General features: G+C 53.3%; 1 protein-coding gene across 5 annotated transcripts; it reads right to left on the reverse strand.

Moving 5' to 3' along the window:
* Positions 1–27,963, reverse strand: IKBKE (inhibitor of nuclear factor kappa B kinase subunit epsilon). 5 transcript variants are annotated; one of them, XM_054480597.2, is made up of 22 exons: positions 25,532–27,963; positions 24,986–25,075; positions 22,894–23,008; positions 21,742–21,882; positions 21,220–21,349; positions 19,845–20,026; positions 19,366–19,526; positions 18,340–18,450; positions 17,859–18,038; positions 17,065–17,255; positions 16,255–16,319; positions 16,074–16,165; positions 15,795–15,881; positions 11,620–11,695; positions 11,386–11,498; positions 8,840–8,916; positions 6,033–6,072; positions 5,143–5,244; positions 3,774–3,870; positions 3,515–3,627; positions 2,902–2,973; positions 1–778 (listed from the first exon to the last, which is right to left on the reverse strand). In XM_054480597.2, exons 3-22 carry the CDS (start codon positions 22,978–22,980, stop codon positions 745–747), a joined length of 2,151 nt encoding a protein of 716 aa, XP_054336572.1. In that variant the 5' UTR covers positions 22,981–23,008; positions 24,986–25,075; positions 25,532–27,963; the 3' UTR covers positions 1–744. The 5 variants fall into 5 exon arrangements, with proteins under 5 accessions (XP_054336572.1, XP_054336500.1, XP_063502534.1 ...); XM_054480525.2 differs by having other exon boundaries at positions 22,894–23,012; XM_063646464.1 differs by lacking the exon at positions 22,894–23,008 and having other exon boundaries at positions 25,532–25,963.
* Positions 27,964–27,980: the final 17 nt, after the last annotated feature.

Below are 27,980 nucleotides of genomic sequence, written 5' to 3' on the forward strand. Positions count from 1 at the left end.
AACAGAAGCGAAGGCCACATTTATTCCACTTCTTGAAGGTGCAGGCCTTGGACCTGCCCAGACTCACAGGCCTGGCTGCATGTCCCAGGACCAGCTGGAGCCTCAGAGAGTGAGGGAAAGCCAAAGGGGCCCCAAGACACTGGCATTGGCCTTGGCCACCTATTTTCTCAACTTTAGGCTCAGTCAGACCAAGTGTAGAAAGAACAGGAGGCTCTCTATGTTGCCTGGGGCTGGGAGTGGTGACCCTCAGAAATCACAAGGGAGCGGAGAGAGCTGTGTTCAACATGAAATGCTTGAAGAGGAAGGAAGACTGTGATGAGGTCGTTTGACCTAATGCCCTGGGGAAACCCCAGGAGGCCTTCTGTCCTGTTGGCTAAGGAGTGAAGTCCTATAAACCAGAGGGAGTGGGAGGGCGTATGAGAGCCTCTTCTCCCCACGGCCCAGCCATGGACATGGAGGAGCAGTACCTGAGCCTGGAGAAGATAGAAAGCTCAGCCAGGCAGTTGCTGCCACACTCTTTCCTGTGGGTCCCAACAGAGGTGGCCTGGTGCCCAGTCTCAGCTGTGCTGCTTCCCAGGGAGAAAGGCAGTGGAAGGTAATGCTGGCGACATCCTGGCCAGCAGCCAGGAGGGAGGTAGGCTGATGTGATGGGACGGGATCTTGCCCTGGGTTGGTCTCACGGTGCAGAAGAGCAGTGTTGCAATCATTCTAATGCTTCAGGATGTCTCATGCGCCCCATGGAGCTCAGACATCAGGAGGTGCTGGGACTCTATTTAGCCTACAAGAAAAGGTACAGGCTAGCAGTGCCCACCTGTTGGAGAGGCCTGCAGACCACACTCCAGGGCCCAGCACAATTAGCTTTCAAGAACACTGAGCCATTCAAGTCCTCAGCTCTCCCCTTGTAGCACCCTCACTCCCTGACAAGAACCCACTGGCTCTCACCTCTGACTGTATGTTGGAATCACTTGGAAAGCTCATGCAAATCCTAACCACAAGCTGCACCCAGAGTCTCTGGGGCAAGATCCAGGCGTCTGTACTTTTAAAAGCTCCCCTGGTGATTCCAATGTGCAGCCAAGGTTTAGGAGGGGAAAGGAGTTTAAATTGATTCATTTGGCTCTTTGGCTACAGCTCTGAATAAGGAAGTGAAAATTCACTAAAATAAAGTTTTGAGCTATCTGCAAATAGATGACATATCACAGCAAGAGCAATTTTTGTTGGCACTAAAATTAGAACTTCCTGACCAAGAGGGCTGTTTTGGAAAATCCTTCCAAGAAGCTATCAAATGTCCTCTTTGTGGGTGTTTAAGAGGATGAGTCCTCTTGCTGGAACAGGACAGGGAGGAGATTCCTCCCTTACCCAAGGACCCTCTGAAACTCTGGGGACAAACCGCAAGCTCTGCTCCTGGTTTCTCTACCTCCTGGCCCCAATTCTAGTGTGACTGGAGTAGCCTCTGGGGAAGAAGTAACATTTAGTGAGCCCTTCCCTCCACACCCCCCTACCCCCAAGCACCTTGCATATCTCATTTTTTTAAATCCGTATGTCAGCACCGTGAGGTAGAAATGATTACTCCTGTCTCACAGGGGAGGGAACTGAAGTTCAAAGCTGAACACACCTCCCGGGGTCACGCAGTTGGTAAGAAGCAGGGTCAGGATTGAAATCCTGTAGGAATCTCTGCGGACTCTACCCTGCCATTGGTTCTCAGACAGGAAAATGACAGACACGAAGATGACAGGCAGGAGTGGGAGATGCATGCACGTGTGTACATGTATATAAACAGGGCTGTTGGCCTTCAGGGCAAGCAAGGACCATCCTTTATCCTGAGGTTATCTCTCTTTGGTGGTAAAATGTGTTTTATAAAGTGGGGTTACTAGATGGCAGGGCTTTTTTTTCTTACTTCAAATGTGCTTACTTGGTTATGTGAGCAGCTGGTAACTCTGTTGTTCTCGAGTTTTCTTTTAGAACTTTACTGGTACGTAGCCAGGTGCAGTGGCTCATGTCTGTAATCCCAGCACTCTGGGAGGCCGAGGCAGGCAGATCACCTGAGACCAGGAGTTTGAGACCAGCCTGGCCAGATGGTGAAACCCTGTCTCTACTAAAAATATAAAAATTAACTGGGTGTGGTGGTGGGCACCTGTAATCCCAGCTACTCAGGAGGCTGAGGCAGGAGAATTGCTTGAACCCAGGAGATGGAGGTTGCAGTGAGCCGACACAGTACCACTGCACTCCAGCCTGGGCGACAGAGTGAGACTCCATCTCAAAAAAAAAAAAAAAAAAAAAAAAAAAGAAAGAAAGAAAGAAAGAACTTTTACTGGTGTGCAAAATCTCGATCTCAAGAGTCGGAGCCCTGCTGCGTTCCCACACCAACCTCTCACGACCCCTCAGCACCCCAAGGAGGGGAGTCGAATCAGGAGGTGATCCTGCAGCCCCGGTCTGGCCCATGAGCATTGGCAGGAGGGAAGGGAGCCCCACAAGGCCAGAGAAACACCGGCCTTGGGCATCGTATCCAAGCTGTCTGTGCTGTGGCTTCCTTGGGTAGCACATGCGGATGAAAACAGCATCTATCCTGAGGATGGCTGTAATTCAAGGAGGCATCTGGGGCAGCTTGGGTACAGAGTGCATATGGAGTGCAGAGCTGGACACAGGCACAAACCCCATGCCTCCAGGCCCCCATCTCCCTGACAGCATGGAGGCTCACATTTTAAAGGCTGTAAGTGAACCCTACACCTCCTGAGGATGTCAACTTATTTGTGGAAAACACCTAAGCTTCAACAGGGCTTCTTGGAAAATGGACACGTGTCATCAAACCTGCATGGGCGGGCTTGGGGATTCTTCACCTGCCCCCGCCAGGCAAGGGTAGCTTGAAGACCCAGCCCTGACCCACACAAGGTGAAAGCTCCTTACCGTTCGATGATGCGGTTGTTGTCCAGGAGGTCAGACGCCAGCAGCTTCATCCCCTCGCAGAGCTCTTGCATGCTGCCCAAGGCAGAGGCAGGAGAGGCAGCTGAGGCTGGAAGTTGCCCTGCCCAGACCCTTTTCCTGGGAGGCCCACCCTCCTCCGCAGCCCCACCAAAGAAGCCTCTTTATTCTTTTTTGTTTGCTTATTTGAGACAGAGTCTTGGTCCCTTGCCCAGGCTGGAGTGCAGTGGCACAATCTTGGCTCATTGCAACCTCTGCCTCCTGGATTCAAGCAATTCTTATGCCTCAGCCTCCCAAGTAGCTGAGATTACAGGCGCCTGCCACCACACCCGGCTAAATTTTGTATTTTTACCAGAGATGGGGTTTCACCATGTTTGCCGGGTTGGTCTCAAACTTCTGGCCTCAAGTTGATCCGCTCACCTTGGCCTCTCAAAGTGCTGGGATTACAGGCGTGAGCCACCGTGCCCAGCTAGTCTCTTTAATCTTGCCTCCTAGGCCTGGCATGAGGCCAAACCCCTCAGGCGCTAACCTCAGCATGCTCTGCTCCCCGCAACCCCCTTCCACACAGATACACACTCGCTTTCTCCCCAGCACTTACTGGAGAAGCAGGTCCTTTCGTGTAGGGCTGGGGTAAGGAGCTATGGGAGGCGGCGAGGCCTGAGCCCCCTTTGCTCGGTCCTGAAGGAGCTGGTGAGATAGCTCTTCCAGGAGCTGCAGGGAAGCCATGCTTTGGTCAGCAATTAATAGCCAGCTTATGTGTGGCTGGGTTGGGGGAGTGCTTGAGGAAAGGAAGACATGGGTAACAAGCGCCCCAGCCTGCATCCCCAGAGCATCTAGAGTTCTTCTGCCATGCCCACCTTGCTGAGACTCTCCTGGACCCCCTGGGCTTCTGTGTTACAGGCAGCCACAGAACAGCCGACCAGGCGCAGGTGGTTCCTGGTCTCGTGCACCACCCTCAAGAGAACACACAGAGACTTAGAATTAGAGCAGGACTCAGCCCACTCCCCAGGGCTCGCCTAGCTGCCATCAGATCCGCACATGGACACAGGTGGGTCCCCGGTATTTTCCTCCCTCGCTGCCTCTGCCCTGCCAGCTGTGCCCTCCACGCTTGCCTGCCCCACTGCAATAATGCAGAAGCACACAGCTGGCTGAGGCTGGGAGGGCCCCTTCAGAGCCGCAGTGTGGAGCACCAACAACATGCATGTGGCTGGGGCTGGGTGACGCATGCCAGCTATGATGAGCGTGGCACCAATCAGGCTGCAGGGAGGCAGAGGATAGCCCACACCAGGGCTCTCATTGTGGGGAACTGCCCACACTCTCATTTCCAGTGTGAATTATCTTCTATCTCTAAGTGGAGGGAAGGAGCAGGGACATTTTCCCCAAGGCCCAGAGCCGTTAAATCAGGGGCTGGTGCTCAGCCCTGGCCACACATTAGAATCACCTGGAGAAGCTGTACTACACTGACATCCAGCCCTGCTCCAGAGTAATTACACCAGAATGTGTGGGGGGTTGGAGTAGGAGAAGCAGGCATTGGTATTCTAATATGAGGACGGGTGAGTGCCCAGGTCTCAGCCCCATAACAAGGCGAGGTCCTACAGACCTCAGAACATGGTAGCACGCGGGAAATTGTCCTCTCTTCTCAGGAGGGGCCAATGTTCACACAGGCAGGGGATGGAGAGTGGGCCTGATCTGAGGAGGCGGAACCCAAAACTCCTGAAGGAGACAGTGTGACAGAGGGTTCTACTTAAGGGCCACTGCCACTGTCCTTATCCCAGGGGCACCTAGTGTTCTCCTAAAGGAGACTTCTCAATATAACCAGGTGGAACGGTAGAAAGAATCCAGATTTGATTTGATTTTACCCCTCAAAAGCCCTGAAGAATCCAGATTGTAGAGGCAGGCAGAGCCACATACGAGTCTTGGGTCTGCCACTTACTAGCCATGTGATGTGCAGAGGAGACCTGTTCTCAGAGCCTCAGTTTCCTCATCTAGGAAATAGGGTGATGATATCTACTGTATAGGGCAGGTGTTGTAGGAGTAAATAAGCTGAGCTATAGATATCTCCCAGCCAACTGCCTGGTCCACCCAGGGACAGAAAACCACTCACCTGCTCACACCCCTTCACTCACTCCTTCCTCTGCCTCAGGGCTCCACAAAGCCCTGGGTCCTCTGAAGCCTAGAAGAGCCAGGCTAGGCCCTGGGCTCCATGAGCTCAGAAGGGGCTGTTACCTCATCCTCTTGCCGTGCGTGACTAAGGACGCTTGATACTTCTGCACGCACTCCTCCTGGAACACCTGCAGGAGTCTTTTGGCTAAATGACTGAAATTCACCCTAGAACGACAGGGAACCAAGGTGCAGATGAGCTGCCAGAACCACTGTGCACAAGCCCACCATCCCTCAGTCTCCATCAGTCTCCGTCACCACCTTGTCGTAAGTGCCCAAGCCCTGCGTCCACAGCAGGGCTATGTCTCTGGGAAAGGAGGAAGGACGGTCACACACTTGGATTGTGAAGGCTGCAGTGGCCAGCAAAGCCCAATCAACAGGGAGATGTGGGAGACGAACAGCAGGTCCTTGGGGAACACACCTGTGCTCAAGCTTAGTCCTCAGGAAAGGGAAGGGAAAGTGAGGCAGCCGTAAAAAGAAGGTGTGTGAATGCATGTGTGTGTGAGACAGAAAGGGGTTGGGGTGCTTGTAGAACTGGGGGAGTGAGTTCCCAGATAACCATTAAATCAGGGAGGGCCTCCTGGATGTGAGTGCTTCCGGGCAACATGGGAGACAGAGGGCCGGGGGAGGCAGGGAAGGTTCAGGCAGAGGGCAGAAGCAGGAAGTGGTAAGTGGTGCATCAGTGAGGAAAACTAGAGGAAAAAAAAAGCCTGCAAACAGTCTTGTCCATACCAGAAGTAAATCCAGTTACATCAAGGTTGCATCTGAGAAGTCTCCCTCCAACTAAGCTATGCATACTCCCTCCCCTGGCCCCAGATAATCTGTTATCCCCAACTCTGCTCAGCTGCAGTCCGGGACAGGGCCCTTCACTGCTTCTCCTCTGGCATTGAGGACCGCTCTGCCCTGCGGACACCCACCCTCCTGCCCCCCCGCCTGCTGGTGGACAGGCCACTCACTTATCCAGCTTGTGAATCTGCTCCTCGTTGTAGCCAAGCCCTGGAAGAAACAGACAGAACAGACGTCACCTATTCAATCAGTCAATGAAACAGAGTGCAGCAAAGGTCGAGAGACAGTTACAAAGATGAAGACAGCCCAGCCTGTGCTGCTTCACGGGAACTCAGGGCCCAGCAGAATAGGAGGGGCAGAGGAGTGAAGCCAGCACCCAAATAGCTGATTAGGACAAAGCCGGGGCCTCAAGAAGCCATGGGGAAATTGTGTGAGGGCCCCAGGGGAAGGCAGTCTGCAGTGCAGGGCCAGGTGGGGACGTGGGGGTTGCTTCAGGTGGGAGGTGGTTGATGAAGTGGGCTTAGGAGGCTCGGTCAACCATAGCCCCCTATCCAGCACCCTCCCAGAGTGACTGGTGCCTGCAGCTGGGTGGTCCCATCCCTGAATGTTCACGGGCTCTACCTGCAACGAGCTAGAGAAACCAGGCCACCACCTTCTACCTCCCCGCTCTGCCCAGCCACTTTTGCCAGAAAGGCTGAAGCTTTCATGGCCTTGGCTGCCTCCTGAAGGGCCCTAAGGCTCATGCACTAGGGAGATGCTGCCCCCTCCTGGTCTTCGCAGGAATGGGCCTCCAGGGTGGCGGCAGCCCCAAGGTGAAATGATGATGGAGGTTCACTTCGAGGGCTTCCCCATCCCACTCCTCTCATAGCAGAGTCCCCCTCCTGGGCCCTGCACTCGGCCACCTGAGAGCATGTGTGCAGTCCGAGAGACCTGGGGCAAACCTCAGCCCTTCCTCCTGTTGGCAGGCGGGACTAGGCGAGTGATTTCACTTCGCTGAGCCTGTCTCCTCATCCATGACAGGTGCCACACGGGAGTCCTGTGAGGCTCATGCGAAAGAGTGCCCTGAAGACCACCGGGCATTTTAAAAAATGGTATCTTTCAACATGCTGGGTTTTAACAGTTAGGGGTTCATTTTTAATTTTAATAAAGGACTCTTAAAGACCAATAGAAGTAAAACTCCTTTGAGGCTGTAAAATGGGATGGTTAAAAGCAGCTGGACCTAGATTACTTGGGCTACTTAACCTTTCTGTGTCTTGGTTTTCTCATCTATAAAATGGGGAGGGTAACGATGCCTAGAGGTTTTGTTATTGTTGTTGTTGTTTGAGACAGGGTCTCGCTCTTGCCCTGGCTGGAGTGCTGCAGTGGTGTGATCTTAGCTCATTGCAGTCTTGAACTCCCAGCTCCCAGGCTCAGGTGTTCCTGCCACCTCAGCCTCCCAAGTAGTTAGGACTACAGGCACATGCCCACGTCCAGCTAGTTTTGTTTATTTTTTGTAGAGACGGAGTCTTGCTATGTTGCCCAGGCTGGTCTTGAATTCCTGGGCCCAAGTGATCCTGCCGCTTTAGTTTTCCAAAGTGCTGAGATTACAGGCATGAGCCACTGCACCCAGCTGCATGTATGTGTGTATATGTGTGTGTGTATATATATATATACACACACACATATACACACACACGTATATACACACATATATAAAATTTAGTTTCCCAATAGAGATGTGTTATAAATGTTATATATTATATATATGTGAATTTTATATATATATATGTGAAATATAAAACAATAAAGCGATGGGAAAGCATCCTGTAGTCCCAGCTAGTCAGGAGCCTGAGGTGGGAGGACGGCTTGAGCCCAGGAGGTTGAGGCGACAGTGAGCAGTGATCATGCCATTGTACTCCTGCCTGGGTGACAGAGAAAGGCCCTGTCTCAAATATATATATTGGCATGTAATTAATATAAACAGAATTGCTAAGGAAATAAGTTATGTATTTATGTGTATATATACACATGGGATTTTGAAGATAGCACAAAAAGAATATAAGGTATTTCTTTAGTGATTTTGTTTATATTGATTACACGCTAAAATGACACTGGATATATTGGGTTGAATAACACATTAAAATTAATTTCACTTGTTTCTTTCTACTTTTTAAAAATTGGCTACTAGAAGACTTAGAATTACATACGTGTCTGGCATTATATTTCTATTGGACAGTGGTTTTTAGATAATCCCAAGGATAGAAGAGAATTTGGCAATAAAGCCCAAGAGCTTCAGTCTACAGATTAGGAAATGCCTGGGGCCTGGGAGAAGAGGGGGAGGTTTGGTTCCTGGTGTGTTAGTTCCCCAACCTGAAGAGTCAACTGGAGCCTCCGCAGGCTCCCTCCAACCCCCTCACCAGCCCTCCCTGGGTCCCACCCTTGCACCACCCCACAACGGCAGTCACTTTGGACAAGCAGCTTCCCACCCCCGAGCCTGTGAATGGGCTGCCCCTGCCACAGCATCCTTGTGAGGATTAATGGATCATGCAGCCAAAATGCCTGACCCAGTGACTCAAAATGGGACTTTGCCTGATCCCCCCTTTTCTGGAAAACCTGACTATCTCAGTGCCCCAAGGACACAATGGATAGTGACATTCTATACTTTAAAGTGCCCTGCCAAGGTGAGAGGGCTCTTTCCAGGACCACCTCTCCTATAGCACCCAGGCCCCAGCCCACTGGATCCCCCAGTCATGTGATCCAAGTCTCTCATGTGGCAACAGGCAGGTATGTAAAGTTTTCACGTCCCCCACTGGCCTGCAGGCAGCTTGCAGACAGGGGCCCTGCCCTTACAGCAGCTGCACAGAACCATCCACTTAGTGGGCCCCCAAGAACCACCAGCTGGAGGTTAGTGGCCACTGGTAGCACCAGTGAAAAGGAAGAAAGAAGAAAGAAGGGAGACAGAGGAGAGAGAAGGGGCATCTGCCCTCCCTGGGCTCACCTGGCCTCATCCTAGACTTCTTGAACTGTTTGTAGATGAAGTTCATCTTGTCCAAGCAGCACTGAATCTGCTGGATGCTGTGGGCAGGAGACAGGGACCAGGTGTTGGAAGAATCTAATAGCACAGAGGAAAGAGGGAGGGAGGGGAAGGGTGGCAGTGGAATAGGGGAGGAGCCTCACTGCCACAGTTTTGGGGGATCAATCTGGGAGTGGAGGTGACTGTCTCGTCTCTAGGCTTATTTGAGACCCCGTACAGTCAGCCAGCCATCTCTTGTTCTCATGGCTTATTCTTCCTCTCTCACACACATGCACTCACAGCATGAGTTAAGTAGGAGATAAGAGAGACAGGAAGCCAAGCAGGACAGGCAACAGGAACGTGGCCTTTACTACATGAGAAGTTGTGAGTGTAGGCCCTGGGAGGGAGCCTAGGCCCCTGAAACCTAAGAGCGTGTCTGGCAGTGACAGCTGGGGATGGAGGGGAGCTAAAATCTCTCTCTGGTCAACTGGAAAAAGCAGAAGAATATAGCTTCTTGGTTTACCCAATGTGTGGCACACAGCAGAAACTTAACATAAATAATGAATCAATAATCCTTGTTGAAAACAAGAATGAATCAACAGGCCTCGGTCCTGCCCGGAGGCGGAGGAACTGGGGAGATGATCTCCCGAGGACCTTCTTGTTCTGGGGTTGAAGGTCATTATTATTTCTTCCTTCCCCTTTTCAGGCTGGAAACAAACACTTTGTTTGAGAAGTCGGGAGTGTCTGGGAAAAGTTCTTCCTCACCCACGGCCTATGTAGCTCCACTTCCTCCCTGCAGCACCTCCAAGTGACCCCATCTCTGCTATTTCTGGAGCTTGACTCCGAACAGAGCACAGGCTTGTTCCAGGGCTCTGCCAGCCGAAGGAGCCTGCCCCGCCAGGAACATGCGGGTGGAAGATGAAGTAGCTGGGACAGGCCTCAGATCCACAGCCTTCATCCAAAAGACAAGGCCTGGGATCCACAGCCTTCATCCAAAAGACAAGGCCTGGGATCCACAGCCTTCATCCAAAAGGACAGGGCTCAGATCCACAGCCTTCATCCAAAAGGACGGGGCCTCGATCCACAGCCTTCATCCAAAAGACAGGGCCTGGGATCCACAGCCTTCATCCAAAAGGACGGGACCTCGATCCTCAGCCTTCATCCAAAAGGACAGGGCTTCAGATCTGCAGCCTTCATCCAAAAGGACGGGGTCTCAATCCACAGCCTTCATCCAAAAGGACAGGGCCTCAGATCTGCAGCCTTCATCCAAAAGGACAGGGCCTCAGATCTGCAGCCTTCATCCAAAAGGACAGGGCCTTGATCCTCAGCCTTCATCCAAAAAGGACGGGGCCTCAATCCACAGCCTTCATCCAAAAGACAGGGCCTGGGATCCGCAGCCTTCATCCAAAAGGACAGGACCTCGATCCTCAGCCTTCATCCAAAAGGACAGGGCCTCAGATCTGCAGCCTTCATCCAAAAGGACGGGGTCTCAATCCACAGCCTTCATCCAAAAAGACAGGGCCTCAGATCTGCAGCCTTCATCCAAAAGGCTCGGGGCCAAATGTGCTCTGAATTGAGAATCGTCTTCTGATATCAGAACGGCAATTTGGTACCCACACAGTGTATTGTGGAATGGCCCGAGCAGGGCATCAACTCCTAATCAAACACATTCACATCTCCAAAGAACCACAAGAACATTCACCCTAAGTGGGATAAATTCTATAAAGAGCCTCATTCGGTTTAGGTCAGGTTTTATGGCCAAAACAGTGAAGAAAAACTCCTGTGGTGTTCAGAGCTGTTTGAATTTAGAATTGAGGGCATGGGATGATGGATGGGGATAGGCCCAGATTACAGTAGGCACTAGAGAATGGGGAGGAGGTCCGCACTGGGCACCACCCATCCCCTGGTCAGAGACCACAAGGCAGGCAGCGGCTCCACACAGTCAGCTGGTGCCTGGGGGAGGGGGGTATTTTTATGTCTGTTAAAAGGGAGAGTGGTGCCTTAAAGGTTGTAAACCCCTGCCTGGCATAGGCCAAGAACATAGGCTTTGGAGGTGGACAGACCCGACCTGAAGCCACCTCTGTCATTTGTCATTTACTGACTGTGACTCAGGGTAAGTTAACCTCGCTGACTGAGGTTCCATAAAAAGGGCATTATCATAGCATCATTATTGTTTTCAGGATTCAACGAGATGCTGTACATGAGAGGACCTATCCAAGGGCCTGACACAGAGAAAGGGAACTAAAGTCTTCTTTTATTCAGAATTATAGCACCTGCTAAGATTCCCAAGGCATTCCTCAAACTCCAAGATGGGTGCAGGACCCCAGATCCTTTTCTCCTCCTGGCTGGTGTCTGGGGCAGTCGGGGGGTTCTTGTTTATTGCTGGATCTCCCTCTACTCCCCCATGCCCTAGCACCCTTGCCAAGAGAAAGGGAAATGCAAGCTGATGTCTGTAAAGGCTAAAGGTTACTGGACCTTGGAGCTGCCCACTCCCCCACTCCCACCCCACAAAGAAGGAAAATCCCACAGACCTTCTGTCCTCATGTACCTGATCCCGGCTCTTCACCAGCTCCCGGCTCAGGCTGCTCAGGCTCTCCTGGGTCTCCGTGATATTTTGGGAGCATCTGGAGAGGACCTCAGCTAGCTGTGGGGCAAAAAGGCAGACCCCCGTGGGGTCTTCAGCCTGGGCACTGGTGGGCAGGCTGGCTGGAACACGGGACCCCAGCTCTGATCCTGCTAAGCCCTTGCCCTCCAGCCTCACTCACAGTCCGCAGCCTGGACCTCAGTTCTGCGGCCGCCTTCAGTTCCTGGATCTCAGGTGTTCCAGCCACGCTGCTGAACCTTGAGGGAAGCAAGGAGAAAGGCCACATTTGGGGGCTTAGGAGCAGCCAATGTGGGAGGCAGAGAGCTCTGTGGGCACATGCTGGGCATAGCACCTGTGGGACAGCCTTGCTGGCTCTCCGGGTCTCTGGGGAGTTTTGTGTTTGGGACAGAGACACCATCCTGAAGAGGGCCCTGCTCACCCAAGTTGTGACATTGTTGAGTATTGCAAAGAATAAAGGTTGAGACAGATTGTAACACCTTGAGTCTATGAAGATTCAGGGGCCCATGATGCAAGGCTGCTATTAATGATCTCCTTACCAGGAAACTTTGTAACTAAACGGAAAGAATTAAGTTCCTGTCCAGTAGAAACTGTATTTCTTGATTAGCTTTCTGATGAGGGAAAAGCTATATTTTGTAGACTACTAGGCAATGATGTATCAGAAGTTAGAACATTATCATCTTGCTGCCCAGTGAAATCGTTCTCTGGGGCATAGCTTTACAAGCAATGATGGATGATAAAGGGGTGGGCATTTGCACGGTGACAAGGTCACACCACTCTGCTTCTTTCTTCTACAGGACAATGTAACGGTACAGTAGAGGAATCAGGCCGTCACCAGCCAGTGCTATGTCAACATACAATACCCGGCATCATCAATAATATTCTAGCAAAAAATGTTCAACTGGAATCCATCTAGCCTTGGGCACTCCCAGTTTAGGCCTGGCACAGTGGTTCATGCCTGTAATCCCAGCACTTTGGGAGGCAGAAGTGGGAGGATTGCTTGAGACCAGGAGTTTGAGATCAGCCTGGGAAACATAGTGAGACCCTGTCTCTACAAAAATAATAATACAATACAATACAATACAATACAAAATAAAAGCCAGGCATGGTAGCTCACACCAGTAATCCCAGCACTGTGGGAGGCCAAGGTGGGAGGATTGCTTGAGGTCAGGAGTTCAAGACCAGCCTGGCCAACACAGTGAGACCCTGCCTTGAAAAAAAAGAAAAGAAATAAAATAAAATACTAAAAAAAATGTTTAAAACTTCCCAGTTTACAGAAAATGCTGAGAAAGAAGGACAAGACAAACAACTTCAAGGGGAAGCTCTAGATGAGTCCAGAAGGTGGGGCAGCAGATGTGATCCCAAAAACAGGTTATAAAACAGCAAATACATTATCATTTCATGTTGGTTAATGTTTACTCATAGTAGAAAAATATCTAGAAGGATGTGTACTCCTAAGGTGTGATAACCTATCTCTAGATAGTAGGTTATGGGATTTTAATTTTCTTATTTTTGCTTATCTCTGTTTTCTAACTTTCTACCATTAGTATACACATTTTAGTAACAATCATGATTTTTAAAAAGTATGCTGTGTATTTTGGCTTGGGAATGGAGGAGCAGGGAAGGAAAGGGGAGCTAATAAAAGAGAGAATCAGGAATGAACTGCAGGCTCCTTGAAGACAGGGGTGCTGTCGCTTTGCTCCTCGTACATCTCCAGTGCCTAGCAACGTCTTCAGCACACAGTAGTTCGTCAGTGCATGGATGCTGAAGGCGTTACTGAGTGCACAAATGGATTCTAAGGCATGGGAAATTTGACAGCAGAAGAGGGTGAGGCTGGACCCAATCCATCTCCACAGGGAGTCAGGAGACATGGGTTCAAGTCCTAGTCCTGGCCGTCACATTTGCTATCTGCATGACCTTGGGTTAGTCCTTTAGCTCTCCAGGCCTCAGGCTCTTCATCTATAAAACGAGGAGACAAATTTCCTTCCTGCGACATAATAAGGTGTTCATAGGGATCAAAAGGGACCTCGGAGATGAAGTCTTGCCTGGAATGTCTTACCTGGCGGTGGGGCTGGGGGAAGCCCCAGGATTCCCAAAGCCCGTCCTGGCTGCCTGAGCAGTGCCTCCGGATGGCAGCAGCTGCCCAGGAGGGCCAGGGAGCTTTGGGACAAAGGCAAGGTTGCTCTGCCAAAGGAGCTGTCCTGGGGAACCTGAGGCAGGAGACGCACACTGGGGGAGAGGTGAGTCACCAGGCTGGGCAAAGGTGGGCCACTTGGCATGAGGTGCTGGGTTCCTCCAGTGTGACATTCAGCTCATGAAAATACCTGGTTCCACTGCGGGTGGAGCTAGTGTCTTCAGACCTTGGGAGAATCTACAGGTCTAGGGATGTTCAGGCAAGAATAGGCTTGCAACATGTGGGAGCTGGGAGGCTGCAGAGATCATCCAACCCTCTCATTTTGAAAATGAGGACACAGAGGCCCAGGTAGGGGAAGGTGACAATGGGCTGGAGCCACACCCAGACTAAGAGAAGAGGCTGCACCTGGCCCTCTGGCTCCCTGCTCACAACTGTTTTTTTCTCACCATCCTCCTCCTTGATGGAAGGCTGAAATAGGCTTCAAAGCAGGCACTCGCCTGACCCTAGCTCTCTAGACACACCACGGAGGCCACCTTGGAGGAGGCTGCAGAGCCAGAACAGGGGAACAGCAGCCAGCGGACACCAGGATGCCAGGACGCCAGACCCAGGCCAGCGTGCCACTCCCCACCATGCCTGTCCATCCAGGGCAAGTGGGCAGACAGACACCCAAAAAGCTTTCCCAAACACATCTTTCTAAGTCAAGAATCTACAATGGCTCTCTACTGGTTGTTTTATTGGGGTCCAACCTCCCTCTAGCTGGACTCCTTCAGGGCCTCTATGCATTCTTTCCTTCCCTCCTCACCTCCACCTCTGTCCGCCTCTGGCTTAGCTCTGGGCTATCTGCCATCGTGACTGAGGCTTCAGTAAGCCTCCCCAGCATCCCCTCCTTTCCCCCGAACAGGGCCCTTTTCTTCTCTGTCTCTGCACAGACCTTCCTGCCTGAGGCATTCTTCTTCTTTCTGGCCTTAAGAGCCTCATCTTTCAGGAAGGCCTCCAAGGTTGCCTCTACCCATCTCAAATCTCCTCTTACCCAACAATCCCATCAGCCCTCACTTGTCCAGGAAGGGCTAGCTGCTCTGGAGGAAGCATGGGCCTCTCTGAATGACAGGATGCCACATCTACCCCTGGAGCCCCCTCTGTGCCCTGGACAGAGCTCTGCTCAAAGGAGATTCACTTGCAGTTCTGCTGACTGAACCCCACTCTCTGTCACCATTTGAGAGAGGCTCAGTCTGGATGGAGACTCCATCCCTGTTATCTGGAGATGCTCCTCTTCCTCCTCCCTGCTCCTCCACCTCCCAGCTGCCCCATCAACTGCACTGCTGCTGCGAAGCAGGAGGCACTTGGGGCTGCATGAGTCAGCCCACAGCTGGGAAACTCCCTGGAGCTCCCTGAGGACAACGGCTGGGGGGTGGCGGGAGGAGGGGGCCTTCAGGCATATGGGCAGTCTCTGATCTTCTGTCCCCAAAGACTTCCCCCACCAGTGGCATCCCTAGGCTGCAGAGCTCCCACCCTCACCCGTACCATGGCCTCGTGCCTTCCAGGATTTGGGGTGCTGTGCCTACTTCTCAATCGTGCTCTGGCCAATGAAGTCTTCCCACATTCCCCGTCTCCAGACCCTTCCACTTGGCTTCCTCCTGCCAGGTCTCTCTCTTTTTCCAACCCATCCCCTCTTATTAGCCCAAGACAAGGGAGTGGAGGGAGTGGGGTTCCAAAGATTGCGGCAGGGAACCCAAGGAAGGCAAGGATAAGTTGAAGACTCAGAGAAAGCAGGAGATGAGGCATGGAGAACGAGACCACCTGGATCTCCATCCCTGGTCACATCCAGGGACTGTGTGTGGGTGTGAGCCCTCCCCCTAGAGTTCTGCTGGCACTTGGCATAGGGTGAGCATTCTAAATCATTCAGAGAAGGACTTGGCAGGACACAAGCCCCTTCTTGGGATAAGGAGGCCCCCTTGGTACCTGGAGAGTCTGTGCCCCCATGGGCCCCTTCCCCCACAGGTGAGGGATTGGGTTTTGGGGGAGCCGTTGCAGTTATTTGGTGAGGTGGTGATAAGGGATAGGGTGTGGGTGCCCTCTATTCTAGTAGGGCAGGGAAGGCAGGAGCCCTGGGTTGGGGAGGAGAGGTGCATTGTTGGAAGTATTGAGGGTGAGGAGCAGACAGGGCAAGGCTGAGAGGTCCCAGCTGGCCTGGGGCGAACACCCACCTCTCGGTTCCCAGGCTGCTGCTGAGGTAGAGGAGGGATGTCCTTGCCACTTCCAGAGTCCGTCTGCATGTGGCCTGGAGCACCTCCCTGTCCAAGGGGAGACTGGGTCAGAGCTGCCTTGATTAGGGGACTCAGCACCGTGCATGCAGACAGCATCCCAGGATACCATCCTCCGCCTCCGCCTCCTGCCAGCCTCCCCCTCCTGCCCGCCTCCCCCTCCTGCCCGCCTCCCCCTCCTGCCCACCTCCCCCTCTGTGCCCAGCCCTCATGACTACTCACATGACCCAGTGCAGCCCCCGCAACATTAGCTCCTGCCCATCCAGCAGGGCCCGCGCCAGCCGCAGGGCCTGGTAGCCGGCGCCCAACACACCCTGAAACACACAGAGGTGAGCAGGGCCAGGTCCCACGCCTCCTACCCTTGGGTCATGCCCCTCCCCGCCACCTGGGGGTTGCCCCTCACCTTGGCCGTGTTGTAATCCGCCTGCAGGTCCACTTTGGGGACGAACTTGGGGATGTCCAGAGCAGCTGCAGACAAAGAACCTGTCTGAGGGGCCTGCCTATATGGTGCTGGGTCGGCTCATCTTTCATTATTTCCAGCTCACACTCACCCCTTACTGCCGATCTCCCACCTCAGGCTTCACAACTCGCCCTGAGCCTCCCACCTTGCCAGCCTCAGCCGCACTTAAAGTTGTGATTCCTCACTGCCACACTGCCACCTTGTGGCCACTTTTGAGAACTACCTCCTCATGCCCAAGAGCCGAAAATGGACTAAATCACCCTCTTGTCCACAGGTTTTGAGGTGAATACCCCTTCCTAGCCTTAGAGAAAGAAGATAAAACTGGAATTATTCAATTGAGAATAAAGGACATTTTTGCCAGAGTTTGGAGAAAGGCACAAGCTCTGGACCCCTGACTCCCTTCCCTTCTTTCCAGGAGCTCAGATTTGGGCTTCTTCCAACACAAACTGCCTGAGGCTTCCCCACAAATCAGAGATTATGGAAAGTGCATTAAATCCAGATCTCCCTGTTTCCACTGGAGCTCTTTCTACAGCTCTGAGGATGCTGGGAAGCCCCAGGGAGGTCAAGCCACCAGCCCACGTCATGTGGCATCTCAGAGGCGTCTGCAGAATTAGAACCCACATCTGCCTCCTGCTCCCTGTGGCCCCAAAGAAACGCCCACAAAGAAAAGTAACCAATGGCCTGGATTGCAAACTCCTGTCTCAGAGGAAAATGTGGGGAGGAGAAAGATCCAGCCCGGGTGGCTCTACTCACGGTCCCTGAAGGCCAGCCCCTTGGGGATGGCTGTGCTGAAAAGGGTCAGGGGGCTGCTTGCTGTCGTGTGGGCGATGTGCTGTGCTGAGACGCTGGGCTCGAGGACACAGAGGTGACCCTCAAAGAGGTACTCCTGGTGCCGGGGGGCCACACTGGTCTGCTTGTGCACGGCCTCCTGGAAAATGGCTATCCTAGACACAGCCGTGGTGGGGAGCAGAGGGCAGGGGGTGTCAGTAGGCAGGGCAGGGGGCTAGGGTGGCCTAAGCCCCAGCTAAGCACTGCCCATAGACAGGGCTCTGTTTTGCAGAGGGAGGGACGGGGGTGGTTTTCTCTGTCATCAAGGGTGGAGAGACCAAGGGGAGAGTTCACATCTTATAGTGATGGAGACAGAGTGGGAACAGGTCCCAGGAGTCCCAATACCCAGCCTCTGCCTCTGCGCCTCTTCCTGTCACACTGCCATTAAAATTTACCTAGTTCTATAAAATTATCCAGGAATCAAGGGTTCTATGAGAAGTACCTTTAGGAAATGTACAGCCAACATACCCCACACACACACTTCTCAGATGTACAATGCGTATTAGCATTAGAAAATATACTGACTCTCTGAAGTACATGCAAGAAAACCTGTTTAGCTTTAACTTTGTAGAACTAGTCTTTTTCCAACTATGTTTGGACCCGGAAGCGTTCCTATGTACACACTCCTCAGAACATGCTGTGGGAGATGCTGCTTTGGACATGCACTGCTGCTTGGGTAGAGAAGGTTCTCACTGCTTCCCTCCCTCACCCCCACTTACGTGTTGTGGGCATGGATATAGATGTGGTGCAGGACTGCCTGGGACAGGGAGAAGACATGGACGACAACTCGCTGCAGGATGTCACTGGTCTCCGCAAAGAACTGGTCGAAGCCCCAGCACTTGGCCTGCTCCACCTCCAGGATGTTGGCCAGGATGGGCACCAGCTGGCTCTGCAGCCCCCTGCCCTCCCAGGACATGGAGACTGTCAGGGGCGGGGGCCCAGACCTATCCTCCTTAAGCAGGCAATAGGAGCATTCTAAGAGAATGTCCTGAAGAGCTAGGACCAAGATGGTGGGGCAGGGTGGGTTGGGGAGGAAGAGCTGGAAGAACTCGTTCCAGCATCCAGATGGGAAAGTGGTGTGCCCAAGCCTGCAGCATGCCCGGAACCTGCTGGAACAGGCCTGAGAAGTCTTGGCTCAGCAGAGAGAAGTGATACCCGGCTCAGACTCCAGCATCACCCCCCCAGCAGGGTCCCACTCACAGTGACAGCTGGCAGGTGATGGGGAGGGTGTAGCTCCACTCCAGGGGCCCGTTCTCCCTCCTCTGGGCACCTGCAATGGCCCCAGCCGGCTTCTCCGTGGTGATCCGGTGCCTGGGGGGGGAGCAAGGCCGGGTCAGCGGGATCCCCAGCCATCACATTGCCGGGCAACGACACACTCAGCACAAAGGGCTCGGAGCACAGGTTCAAGTCACCCAGCCACCCCAAAGTAGCCTGAGAGATGGAGTGTGAGAGACCTGGCTCTCAGCTGTGAGAGCGCCTTCCCTCAGCACTCCTCCTGGAGCCCTTTGCTTCAGGTAGAGACACCTTTGCCCTGTCCACTGCCTCTCCCCGCTGCTACACTTCCCTCAGCCTGGCCAGCCTCCTCCACACCTTTGCCCATGCTATGCATGGCCCCAGTATCCTCTCCTCCTCTTTCTCTCCCTTCAGAGTCCAGCCTTTCCTGACCACCCCCATCCATGCTGGTCTCCTGCCCCTTTTGTGGGCCTGATATAGGTTCCACACAGCTGGACCCTGGGGCTGAGGCGGGTGCAGCAACCTTTCCACTAAGCCAGCCGACATCTCCTCTGCTCCGGGCGGTGTGCTCAGAGGGAGCCGCTACTGTCTCCAGCCACTTGCTACTTCCCTGTCCGACGGCACAAAACCATGGAAAGACCTTGGACCTGGGAACAGGAAGCTGCCACCTTTGCCCCTGGTGAGCTCTGCCACCTTGGGCAAGTCACTCTTTGAGCTTCGGTTGAGACAAGGAGAGCAGTAAGGGAGCGGAGGGCTAGAGTGAAGCATCGAACTAACACAGGGCATATTCACAGACTCCCATCAGCCCTGGGCAGAGCTCAGCTGCTTGTTTGATATGATTAACAAAAAGAGATCCACAAAGAGCCTGGGTGGGGGGTGGACCAGAGGAGGGCCGTGGAGTGTGAGGGGACCAGAAGACACAGCAAGGAGCGGTGGGGGAAGGGGCAGGGGACTGCCAGTCCCCCCCATTCCCTGCCCTGTGGCCCGCCGTACATGATCTCCTTGTTCCGCCGGGGTCCACCGAAGGGGATGAAGGGCAGGCTGCCAGTGGCTGCATGGTACAAGGTCACTCCAATGCTCCAGAGATCCACAGTCACCCCGAACGCTTTTTGCTGGGGCTTTCGAAGCACCGCCCGCTCATACATGTCGGGATGCTACCGGAGAGAACCAGAACGCAGCCATGAAGCAGGAGGGCTGGCAAAGGCCTGAGACCTGTCAGACCCCCTTTCACCGCCTGCAGGTGAAAACAGAACTGTTCAAATCCTTTTCCTTTGTCATCTTAAAAATGGGTGTCAGCCTCACCTTTTCCATCTTAGAGAACAGAATGCATTCTTCTGGTTGGGGTACAGGGGAGAGACATAACTCCTGTGGAAGCAGGAGGTGGGCCACACCCCCTCATGGGGGCTCTGAGGGGCTCACAAGGCAACGGGAGCCCTCAGCGTGGGGCAGCGGGTCTCCAGCAGCTCACCCACCAGGTACTCCTCAGTCCCGTAGACCGAGACGAACTTCTCATCATCATCCAGCTCCCGGGCGGCCCCGAAGTCTGTCAGCTTGTAGATGCTCTGCCCCTCCTCCCCCACGAGGCGCATGATGTTCCCGGGCTTGATGTCGCGATGCACGATGCCGTTCTCCCGCAGGTGGTTCATGCCGGCCACTGGGGACAGACGGGGAGGCCACTAGCTGGCTCTGGCCAGGGACAGTCTAGTGTCTGAGGCTCATCTTGGTGGGAAGGCTGTCCTTGTGTCCAGACAGACAGGAGTTCCCGTGGGCTGATAGAGCCACGGGACAGGCAGAAGGGCAGAGACGCGCATGGGGCTTAGGAGGGCATCTCAAGGACACTAGGGTATGGAGGTGCCATCTGGATTCTCTAGGAAACCAAGAGGGATGGTGGCTCTGTCTCCTCAAGGGCAGCACCCCTCTTTGTATTACTTCTTTTGATTAGGTGTTCAATTATGGTAAAATATGCATAACAAAATTTCCCATTTTAACCAATTTTAAGTGTACACTTCATTGGCACTAAGCACACCCACGCCACTGTGCCACCATCACACCATCCATCTTAGAACTTTTCTCATTCTCCAATTTTTTTTTTTTTTTTTTTTTGGAGACAGAGTCTCACTCTGATACCTAGGCTGGAGTACAGTGGTGCAGTCTCGGCTTACTGCAACCTCTGCCTCCCAGGTTCAATCGATTCTCATGCCGCAACCTCCCAAGTAGCTGGAACTACAGGCGTGTGCCACCATGCCCAGCTAATTTTTGTATTTTTTTTAGTAGAGACAGGGTTTCACCGTGTTCGCCAGACTGGTCTCAAACCCCCAACCTCAAATGATCTGCCCACCTGGGCCTCCCAAAGTGCTGGGATTACAGGCATGAGCCACTGCACCTAGCCTCATTCTTCAAAATTGAAACTGTACTCATTAAACAACTCCCCATTCTCCTCTGCCCCCATCCCCCGGAAACCACCGTGGTACTTTCTGTCTCTACGAATGTATGAGTGGAATCATACAGGATTTGTCCTTCTGTGTCTGGCTTTTTTCACTTAACATAATGTCATCAAGGTCCATCCATGTTGTAGCAGGTGTCAGAATTTCTTTCCTTTTAAGACTGAATAATATTCTATTTTAGGTACCTTCTACATTTTGTTTTTACAGTTAGGATGTTTCCACCTTTTGGCTATTGTAAATAATGCTGCTATGAACATTGGTGTACAATCTTTTTTAGGTTTAATTTTTAAGTTGGAATTTTAAATGAAATGATTAGCAGGAGTCAGACACCTGAGTCCTGTCAGCATCTGTCCCAGGCCTGCTGCTGGTCTGAGGGTGGAGGCAGGGACAGGGAGGGGCTCACCCACACAGCGCAGCACCACCAGGAACTCATCCTCAGGCAGCCCAAAGGCGTTCTCAGGGCTCTCCAGCACGCTCAGCAGGCTCCCACTGGAGCAGTACTCCATCACCAGTACCTTCTGCCGGCTTCCCCCCTGTAGGTGGGACAGAGAGGGGCTCCTGAGGACGGCACTTCTCCCCACCCACCAGGAAGAAGTGGCTCAGCCTGGAGCCCAGATCCCCCATTCTCCAGGTCCCAGCTTCCGGCCTGGCCTTCCCTCCTTGGCCTCACACTGATCCTACACAATGGAATCCAAAGTCACTTATTCCAGGAAGCCCTCTCTGCTTAGGTACTGATTCTGTCCATCATTCCTTTCCCGTGCACCACTACCACACCCTTGCACCCTTTGCTCCCTTCTGCAATTCGCCTGCTGTCTCTGACCTGCTGATGAGCATGGGACCAAATCTCTGTTATTGTGTGGCCTGATTCTCCCCAGACCATAAGGGTCAAGGACAAGACCATTCTCTGACCAAGCACCGGACCCACCGTCTCCTCCACCGCAAAGAGCTTGACGATGTTCTGGTGGTTCAGCTTCCGCAGGACCTCAAACTCCCTCACCTGCACCTCGCGGGGCCGCAGGTAGCTGGTGGTGTTGAAGACCTTCACAGCAACCAGCTCTCCGGATTTCTGCCATTGGGGAGGGAGCAGTGGGAGACAGCATGGGATTAGCACATGTCCCACTCCCGCAGGGGAGCAGCCACCCTCTCCTGGGCCTCCATTCAGCCTTTCCAGCCAGCCCAACCCCAGAGATTAGCCTGGTTGGATGGGGGCTCCCATCCGCACCTCCTTTCCCTCTCAAGGGGTAGACAGTCCAGCACTGGGAGGTGACAAGATCCTGACACTCTGATCTTCTGCAGGGGATGGCTTGTTGTCATTATTACAATTGCTATTGACAATCATCACAGGGCAGCTAACACTCCTTGGGGTTAGCAGCAGGGAAGGGATTGGAACCTGGTCTGTACAGCTCCAATTCTTTTTTTTTTTTTTTTTTTGAGACAGAGTCTCACTCTGTCGCCCAGGCTAGAGTGCAGTGTCAAGATCTCAGCTCACTGCAACCTCCGCCTCCCAGGTTCAAACGATTCTCTGCCTCAGCCTCCCTAGTAGCTGGGATTACAGGTGCACGCCACCATGCCTGACTAATTTTTGTATTTTTAGTAGAGACGGGGTTTCACCATCTTGACCAGGATGGTCTCGATCTCCTGACCTCGTGATCCGCCCACCTTGGCCTCCCAAAGTGCTGTGATTACAGGCGTGAGCCACTGTGCCCAGCCGGCTACCACTGTTGAGTAAGACAGAGTGGATATCATCTCATATATTCTCGTAGGATAAATCCAAACAAGGCCTAATTCCCCGCTCTGCTATTCCTAGATCCCATTTGCTGTTACCTTCCTTGGATGTTTGCCTTGTTACTTCACAGTTCTCTTGCCCCAACTCGTGCCCAAGAGAGGCATCCTCTCAAGGAGCCGTTTTCAGCTCCCTATGCCTCTGCTCAAACCCACAGTGTGAGTGTGCTGCACAACATCCAGAGGTCCCCATCCCACTGCCCTCAATGCCCACTGGAGGCTGACTGGGCCAGCTTCTGAGGCGTGAGGGGGCCAAGGCTGGGCTGGACAGGGCCTGGCCAGGGTTGCTTCCTACCTTGTTGCGGGCCTTGTACACACTGGCAGTGGCCCCCTGCCCCAGCAGGTCGTCTGTGTGCCACAGGTAATTGGCTGTGCTCTGCATCTCCTGCCCTGAGCTGGCTGGTCACCTTCTGCCTAGAGAAAGAGCATGCTGGGGGCCCAGGATTCCATTCCTGGCACAGGGTGGCCACTGGTGGCCTGACCTGTAACTGTGCCCCAAGGCTACCCTAAGAAGGGCTCCATGTGGCCAATCCACAAGCAAGGGAGCGGGGGAAGTGTGAAGCACAGAAAGGTTAAGTAACTTCCCCAAAAGGACGCACAGCACAACAAGAGGGCCCCCACTGAGCCCTCAGCCCACAGCCAGCACCTGTTCCACCTGCTGCCTGTCCTGGCTCCCCAAGTCCCCTTGAAGCCCCTCCCCAGGCAGGTCATTCTGCAGAGACAAACCTCATGTCTCTATCACCTCTCCCCAGCACTGAAGATTCGGGGGTTTTGGCATCCAGGCTTGAGATTGTCCCAGGAAGCAGAAACAGTATAGGAGGAAGGGCCCAGGGTCAGGCAGCATCTCCCACACCACCACAAATCTCCAGGATTGCAACATGAGTCCAGAGCCACTCCCCCAGCCCCCGCTGGCCTGCCTGCCAGGCCCACCACTTCCTGCTGCTGTGAGCTGACAGCTGGGCCAGTACTGCTCCAAAAGAGATGGGGCTGCTTCAGAGTGTGTGTGTGTGTGTGTGAGTATGTGTGAGTGTGTGTGTGTGAGTGTGTGTATGTGTGTAGGGGGTTGGGGAGAAGGGTGTGTGTGTGTGTGTGTGAGAGCAGGGTATAGGGGAGGCAAAATTCATCATTCAGCCATTGGGAGAATCTGAAACCCCCTACAACTCTGTTTCCCATCTTTGTCCTCATCTTTTCTCCAAAGCCTGGTTCTCCTAAAGCAATTAGTACCAGAAAGTGTATCCTCAGAAGTTAAACTCAATTTCTCTTTGAAAAATAACGCCAGGGCTGGCCTTTTTGGGATACCTGGGGACAGAAGCATTAGAAGGGCCACCATCCTTTAAATACTTTCTTTTTTCTTTTTCTTTGTTTCATTTTGACATAAGGTCTCACTCTGTCACCCAGGCTGGGGTGCAGTGATACAATCATGACTCATTGCAACCTCCACCCCCTGGGCTCAAGCAATCCTCCCAACTCAGCCTCCTGAGGAGCTTAGGACCATAGGCATGCACAACCACACCTGGCTGTCTTTTGTATTTTTAGTAGAGATGGGTTTTTGCCATTTTGCCCAGGCTGGTCTTGAACTCCTGAGCTCAAGCAATCTGCCCACATGGGCTTCCCCAAAAAAGTGCTGGGATTACAGTTGTGAGCCACCATGCCTGGCCACTTAAATACTTTTAAATAATGCTAGACTAGAAAAGGCATCTTCGTGTCCTAACATCTTACAGGTTCTCAAACTGAGGGTTGCCATGCCTGGAATCCTATGTTCCTTCGCTCTGAACTTTTTCTCTGTGTAATCTTTTCTAAAAATGCAAATCCTTGATAATGTCAGTTCATTGAGCCAGAGGCCCCTTGAAGAGATTGGTGGTCAACTCCTAGTTTCAGATCAGGTAGGAGTGGACATTACACAGAAGCAACTGAGATACTGAGAAGCTTCCTGAAGACAACACAGTAGCTCAGCATGAATGAGTGGGTCTGGTTTTCCCCGCTGAGGCTGGAGCCAGCCAGCAGGTCTGGGGGCTGGGGCTGGGGCTGGGGCTGGAGCAGAGCAGGCTGAAATCAAGGCCAACGGCTCTGATATTGGGGCAAGGAACAGCTGAAGACTCTGGGATAATAGGCAGTGAGGTGCAAAGCTCAGAGCCCCAGACAGGTGGTGTGCCCCTGGATTCTGTGCCCGGGAGCTCTGGTTGGGGCACATCTGGCTCAACTCTGCACGCTCTGCAGATCCTCCCCCCACCACCCCAAGCACCTGGTGCATAGAAGGGCTCAGCGGCCCTCAGCCAGTTGTTGGATGAATGAGCAGCGGACAGTGAAGCATGTGAGATGCCACCCACCCACCTCTCCCCTCCCCTCCCCTCCCTCCTCAGGGCTCTGCTGTGGCCAAGTGCACTTACCCCACACTCTGAGCTGCCCTGAGTCAGGCAAAGGCTCTTCCTGGCGAGCGTATGTTATGCTTTCTGTCTGTGGCACGTCCAGGAGCTGAGCTACACCGGAAAGAGGAGGGCGGATGAGAGGCGCCCCTCAGTGCAGTTGCTTCTCAGCCTCCATCAAAGGCCACCGGCCCTAGCCCTTTAACTCTTTCCTGTTTGTCACCTTCCCCCACAGGGCTGGGCTGGGGGTTTCCAGCTCTATTCCCAAACTGTTCAGGGAGCCTTTCCCAGCGTCTCCTACTCCTGAGACTCTGGCCAGGGAGAAAGACCCCGGGAAAGGTGAGGGCAGGCACTGGGAGCTGATCACTGGCTTCGGGTGTTGGTAAGCAGAGCCCAGGGAGGGCTTGTGGTTGGCCCGTGGTGGCTCACCTCCATGCCACACACAACGCTCTGTGTGAGAGCACTGCTGCCGACAAGCCCACACCCCTGCACCCGGCTGAGCTGCCCTGCAGCTGCCCCTTGCCTGGCTCCTCATTCCACCCCTGCCCCCTCCACACGCTGCACACTCACCCCATCTCCACTGCAGGGGATGCAGGCTTGTGGGACTGGGTGGCACCCCCAGAGCTTTCAGGGCTCGCTGTCATTCATGAGCAGTGTTCTTAGCCTCCTGGTGGCCAAGGGCCCCTAGGACCCACAGGCAGGGCCAGTTGCAATGTCTGTGCCACCCCAGGAGCTGGGACTAGTGGGTTTCTTCCCTGCCTTCTTGCGGCGGTGGGACACCAAGCTCAGCACTGAGTCCTGGCTCTCAGCTCTCTCACACTTCCTGATTTCCATCTCTCGCTCTCTCTTTCTCTCTTAAAGAGACAGAGGCAACTCGGTGCAGCCACCAGCTCAGCAGAAAAGAGAAAGAGGATGCTCTGAGTTCCCAAGGGTAGGCAATAGGACCAGAGTCTGAGCCACAGAGAAGCCAGGAACTGGGGCCCTTCTGGTAATCGTGATGGGCAGCTGGGTGCTATTTTGGCATCTTCCACAGTTCACTGGAGCAGGGAAGTTCAGGGCTCTTCCCAGAGTCAACAGAGCAGGTTGGGCAAGTTAACTAAGTGGAAAGCTGCCTGGGAAGTCCACGCTCCCACACCCAGGAGCCCCAAGGAAGTGTGGGAGCTATGCCGATCCAGTCCTAGAAGTTGGATCTGAGTCACCTTCCCAGGAGGCCTGCAGAGGTCTGAGAGCAAGTGCGGGGACCCAGCTGGTGACTTCCAGTGTGACCTGAGCACACAGCACGCAGCCCCTCCCAGCCAGCTCACTCACCCGCAGAGTAACAGCTACTCTGTGGGTTGATTGGATGACATGGACATATTTGGAATTGTTTGGGAACTTGGAAAGCGTTTTACAGAAAGGCATTGAAAGCATGGAGGCCCACACACTTCAGTAATTTACCCATGCTCTTCAGAGACTGCTGGGGCTGGCACCCAGGTGCCAACTTCCCAGCCAGGACTCGATGCCCCGCATCAAATGTCCTAGGAGGCTGGAGGGGTCTGTGCTGCTCTGGTCAGCTCTGAGATGGCAGTTGGATGTGAAATGGTTAAAACCAGGAAATTCCATGTTTCTATAGAATGTTGGAGGGACTTTCCCATGGCCACACCTGGTGGTTTCCTCCGCCAGCCCCACCCCTCCCACAGTGACACTAGAACAGGAGCAGAGCTGAGAAATGCCTGGTGCTCAGATAAAGAGAACTCCCCATGACACCTCCAGCTGGAGGAGTTGCTGCAGCTTCTCACATCAGGACCAGGAGGAATGTGCCTGAGTGCCTGAGATCCTCATGTTCCACCCAGTCTTCCCAGCTTGCTTTTTTTTTTTTTTTTTTTTGAGATGGAGTCTCGCTCTGTCACCCAGGCTGGAGTGCAGTGGCATGATCTCGGCTCACTGCAACCTCTGCCTCCTGGGTTTAAGTGATTCTTCTGCCTCAGCCTCCCAAGTATCTGGGACTACAGGCATGCACCACCATGCCCGGCTAACATTTTGTATTTTTAGTAGAGATGGGGTTTCACTGTATGGTTGGTGAGGTGGATTGAACAGGTTGGTCTCGATCTCCCAACCTCCTGATCCACCTGCCTCGGCCTCCCAAAGTGCTGGGATTACAGGTGTGAGCCACTGGCTAATTTTTTGTATTTTTAGTAGAGATGGGGTTTCACTGTGTGGTTGGTGAGGTGGATTGAGCAGGTTGGTCTCGATCTCTCAACCTCCTGATCCACCTGCCTCAGTCTCCCAAAGTGCTGGGATTACAGGCGTGAGCCACTGCACCCAGCCTAGTCTTCCCAGGTTTCTGCCTGCCTGGCATATGGGAGAACTGCACATCCTAGTTACTTTGTGATAGGGGGAGCATGTGAGTTCCCCACCAAAGCATTTATTTCCTGATGCAAGACCCTCCCAGAGCTCTGCTTTCTGGCAGTGTGATTCTGTTAGTCTGGGTCCTTGAGCAGAGTTCCCCTGCTGGTCCACAAGGGACATTGGCTTTGGTGAGAAATCAGCCTTTGTTGCTTTAGGGCACCGAGGTTTGCTACATAACTTAGAGGATCCGTAATGTTTACCCACTTTTTCCCTGATGAACCTGCTGGGTCCTCACCAGCACTCTTACTTTCCTCTCTCCATCAATCTCTTTCCCAGCATATTTAGCACATTCAAAGGAAACTACCATGTGTCTAGCATCTACTATGAGGCAGGCACTGTGTGCTGAGGACGTAAAGGCTAGGCATCACATCAGGAGCCTGGAGGTCCAGGATGGCATGGCAGATGCTATGAGTGGCAGACGGGCAGCGAGGAGGAAGGTGATCAAGAAGGGCTTTCCAGAAGGGTTGCTTGGCCAGACTTTAGGAAGAGGTGAGTTAGGCAGAGGAGAGGGGGCTGGGGGAATGGAATTCCAGGCTGTGGGCACACGTGCAGAGGCACAGAAGCATGAGAAGAGCCAGACTGAGGCTGAGAAAAGGGGGAGAGGTAGAGGTGGCCTGGAGCCATATGCCGT

Source organism: Pongo pygmaeus, chromosome 1, assembly GCF_028885625.2.
Source record: "Pongo pygmaeus isolate AG05252 chromosome 1, NHGRI_mPonPyg2-v2.0_pri, whole genome shotgun sequence".
Taxonomy (NCBI): Eukaryota; Metazoa; Chordata; class Mammalia; order Primates; family Hominidae; genus Pongo; species Pongo pygmaeus.